Consider the following 3,452-nt stretch of genomic DNA (forward strand, 5'->3'; position numbering starts at 1 on the left):
GCGGTGTGGGTTGGCTAGGGTTTGGGGCGGGTCAGCTTTGATAGCCCCAGAACGGTGAATTGGGTGGCCCGCCGATCGCCACGCCATGAATGTGGGAGTAGAGGCTTCTCCCCATTTTTACCAAGAAGTGCTCTTCTGAGAGCAAATTTGGGCGCTAAAAGTTTTAAAGGAAGGGTGTTAATTCCTCAAAGCTAAATTTTCGGAGGGGTTAAAGCATGATTAAGGAAGGGACAAAGATGTTGTAAGGTCACACAACTCTAGCAGAGTGAAGGTCACGTAGCAACAGAATAGCACGTTACAAAGCGAGTCTCGCTCGCACGTACGTACACATTATCTTATCTTACAGATCCTGGTGCCCGGCCAGTGCAGCCACTGCAAGATGGTCGGGCACCGATCCTCTTTATTTATTCTTAACAGAAGCTGCTCTGCTTCCGGATCATCGCGTCCACGGCGTCGCTGCTCAGCGGCCAGATCACTTGGTCGCGATGAAAAGCCCCCACTTCTGCTCGCCGGCGGAGCTCCGCTTCAGCTTCGCGCTCCAGCCGTTGACGATGTCGTCGTAGTCCTCCTGGGTGAAGTCCGCCAGGAAGGCCTCCTTGTTCTTCTCGGTCTCGCCCAGCTCCCTCTCCAGGACCCTCAGGAACTGAAATGACGACCACAGTGATGATCATGTCAGTGGCTGAAGAAATTTCTTGTATAATTCAAATCGGTGTACACGAAAAGGACCAGGAGGGTTCAGAAAGTGCATGACAATGGCAGGGGACTGGATCCAAAGGGGGAGATGATCACCTGGTCGGTGCGGTCTTCGGCGACGACATCGTGGAAACCGGCATCCTCAAGCATCTGGGGTTCATGTGCAAAACAGAGGTTAGGAGCTTAGGATGGTTTGCTTCTCTGAAACAAATCTGCAAAATGAATCTGGTTGATATGATTTTGTTTTCTTGAGAAGAAGCTAACCTTTCCATAGGTCTTCACATCATGGAGGTCATAGCCTCTCTGCTTGATGTACGCAGCAAATTCCTCTGATGGTGTCCCAGGGCTCCTGCAGTAGTCACTGATCAGCACTTTGCCCCCAGGCTTGAGCCACTTGAAGAAGTTTCTGAACAGAGCAGGTTTGTCCTGTAATGTACAACCAAGTGCACCACTTGTCAGAACCATTTGAGACAATATATGCAATGATTTCCAATCATCTATATACACAAAAATGAGTTACAATCTTTGCAGTAAAACATACTTGAATGTGGAGGATGGTGTCACGGCAGTAGATCACATCAAACGTGTTCTCTGCGTATTCCTTGGTGGTGCAGTCAGCAACCTCAAACTCAACCGAGCACGAGCGCCCGATGGCACGCTCTATCGCGAACGAAACCATGTTGATGGAAAGATCGATGCCGAGGACATGGACATCATAGGTTTCAGCCATGTAGAAGTCGCCTCCTCCGATGCCGCACCCAACATCAAGCACCTTCTGGCCAGCTTTCAGATCCAGCTTGTCCACAAATTCCTTTGTGGTCTCTGTTGTTTTATGAGAGAAACATGATTATTAACAGTGTAGGGTGTAGTAAATTACTGGAATTTTAGTGTTTTCTCCAAGAAAAATTGAGTGAAATTTAGTGGCTTGACAACGAAGATAGGAAACTTACCGAATCCACCGGTGCTAACATAACCCTCCCCAAACACGCGCTCATAACGCAAGATGCCAGTGGATTTGTACTGCACATTGTCCAGGAATCTCTGAAAGCCTTTGTCTTCTGTGCACTTGACCTTCTCCCACAGCCAACATATCTAAGAAGCACAAGGTTAAATCAGTAAGTTGGCTTAAACAAACACCGATATGCACAAATGATTTTGGCGCGTAAAAGGAAAGGAAAGTACCTGGTTCCTCTTGCTTTTCACATAAGCCCCAATGCACTTGAAAGTTACCAGAGAAAGCTCAAACGAATTCCCCTCTTGGTCATAGGAGTGGCATTCCTTAAACACCTATTTACAATTGGAAAATAATTAGATACCCCATGCATAATGAAAGAGCATTATGTTTTGTGATAACCATGAATATGAAGATATTAACATGATGCTGCCTGCCATAAGTAACAAGCCAGTAATTTATTTGTTGTCTGCCAAAATGGTAAAGGTGACTTTTCAAATCAAACTAGAGATGCAGAGAGTTGTAGCAAATGGAAGCAGATTAGAGAGCGAGAAAATATATAGTTAAGAATTGGAGTGCTAACCTTGGTGCAAAACCTTGGCTCACGGTAGTTTGTGGGGTTCACTTTCCTCTTGGAATCACCTGACTGGTGGGAGCAGGATTCCCTGATGAAAATATGGCCACCAGGCTTCAGCCACTTCACCATCCTCCCAATCAGCTTCTCAACCTACAGCACAAGGCAGTAACAGTCATAATTTGCAGCCGTTCTCTTCTATGAATATATGAAACGCATGCTCATGCGTTTTCTCGAAAATAATTTGCAAGCGTTGTAAAAAGTTAACAAGTAGGAGTAACAAAAAAGTTGCATCTGTTCACTGTCAGAAAAATGGTTTCATCTGTTTCTAATTCTATACTGAAGAAGTTTCATTTTAAGCTCTTAGTTACCTCCTCGTCGTTTAGCTGCATGAGCAGCCAGTTGGAGAAGACGAGGTCGATGGAGTTGTCCTCGATCTTGAGCTCCGGCGACGTCACGTCGGCGCACATGAAGGTGATGTTCTTGTGGATGTGCCCATTGATCTCCTCGTTCTGCAACACCCAGTGGCAGATCAGATCGATCAGATCAGATTACCAAAGGAGTGTCAAGCATGGACTGTGTTTCTTCTTCAGACAAGAAAGCCAGCTATCTCACCTTCTTGATCATGTTGTCGATGAACTCCAGAGCGATGACGTGGCTGGCCTCCTTTGCCAGCTCCCCGGTGAAGAGGCCGACGCCGGCGCCGAGCTCCAGCACCGTTTTGCCCGTGTAGGACGGCAGGATGGCCAGCACCTGCAGCAGCTACACCAGGTCAGCACCATTGAAAACTAGCACTGGTGTATGTGCCAAAATGTTAAAAGAACATGGTGGATGGAACCGTTTTGTAACCTCACTGGCAGAGCCACCTCGAGCAAGGGGCGGGGGCAGGGCAGGGTGGTCCGTTTCGAGTTCGAGCTCGAGCTCTGCCGGTGACTGCTCCTTGGTACCCTGCCCTGCCCCCTGCTCGCTCATGCTGCTCTCTCTCGATCCTACGGTGGCCGGCGGCGAGTGGTGAGTGACACTGGCAGCAGCTGCAGCCTGCAGGGCGATACGCGCTAGCTTAGCGATATGACCGTGATTCATGATGGTGACGACGATTATATGGTACCACCATGCGGTCCTCTGCTCTGAGCAGTTGCCACTAGGAAGCTGAAAGAGCAAGGGAATCATCATCGTCGTGGTGTGTGGCCATCATCAACGAAAGAGGGCGGAAAAGGACACGCCCGAGTTGGC

The 3,452-nt window shown here is 48.4% G+C and overlaps 1 protein-coding gene across 4 annotated transcripts; it reads right to left on the reverse strand.

Annotated features, from left to right (window-relative positions):
• Positions 1 to 239: 239 nt before the first annotated feature.
• On the reverse strand, positions 240 to 3,452 carry LOC109781494 (phosphoethanolamine N-methyltransferase 1). 4 transcript variants are annotated; one of them, XM_040390582.3, is made up of 11 exons: positions 3,331 to 3,452; positions 3,069 to 3,257; positions 2,835 to 2,972; positions 2,591 to 2,731; positions 2,229 to 2,372; positions 1,876 to 1,980; positions 1,644 to 1,785; positions 1,235 to 1,515; positions 958 to 1,119; positions 790 to 843; positions 240 to 643 (listed from the first exon to the last, which is right to left on the reverse strand). In XM_040390582.3, the coding sequence occupies exons 1-11, from the start codon at positions 3,331 to 3,333 to the stop codon at positions 473 to 475; spliced, it is 1,530 nt and encodes a 509-aa protein (XP_040246516.1). In that variant the 5' UTR covers positions 3,334 to 3,452; the 3' UTR covers positions 240 to 472. The 4 variants fall into 4 exon arrangements, with proteins under 4 accessions (XP_040246516.1, XP_073362676.1, XP_073362675.1 ...); XM_073506575.1 differs by having other exon boundaries at positions 2,835 to 2,981; positions 3,331 to 3,348; XM_073506574.1 differs by having other exon boundaries at positions 3,069 to 3,422.

This window comes from Aegilops tauschii, chromosome 1, assembly GCF_002575655.3.
Source record: "Aegilops tauschii subsp. strangulata cultivar AL8/78 chromosome 1, Aet v6.0, whole genome shotgun sequence".
Classification (NCBI taxonomy): domain Eukaryota; kingdom Viridiplantae; phylum Streptophyta; class Magnoliopsida; order Poales; family Poaceae; genus Aegilops; species Aegilops tauschii.

Coding starts and splice junctions, on each gene's coding strand:
- LOC109781494 (XM_073506573.1), bottom strand. CDS start 3,392: ATGATGATTCCCTTGCTCTTTCAGCTTCCTAGTGGCAACTGCTCAGAG. Junction 1,786..1,875: donor TGAAAAGCAAGAGGAACCAG/GTACTTTCCTTT, acceptor TGTGCTTCTTAG/ATATGTTGGCTGTGGGAGAA. Junction 644..789: donor CCGAAGACCGCACCGACCAG/GTGATCATCTCC, acceptor TCGTCATTTCAG/TTCCTGAGGGTCCTGGAGAG.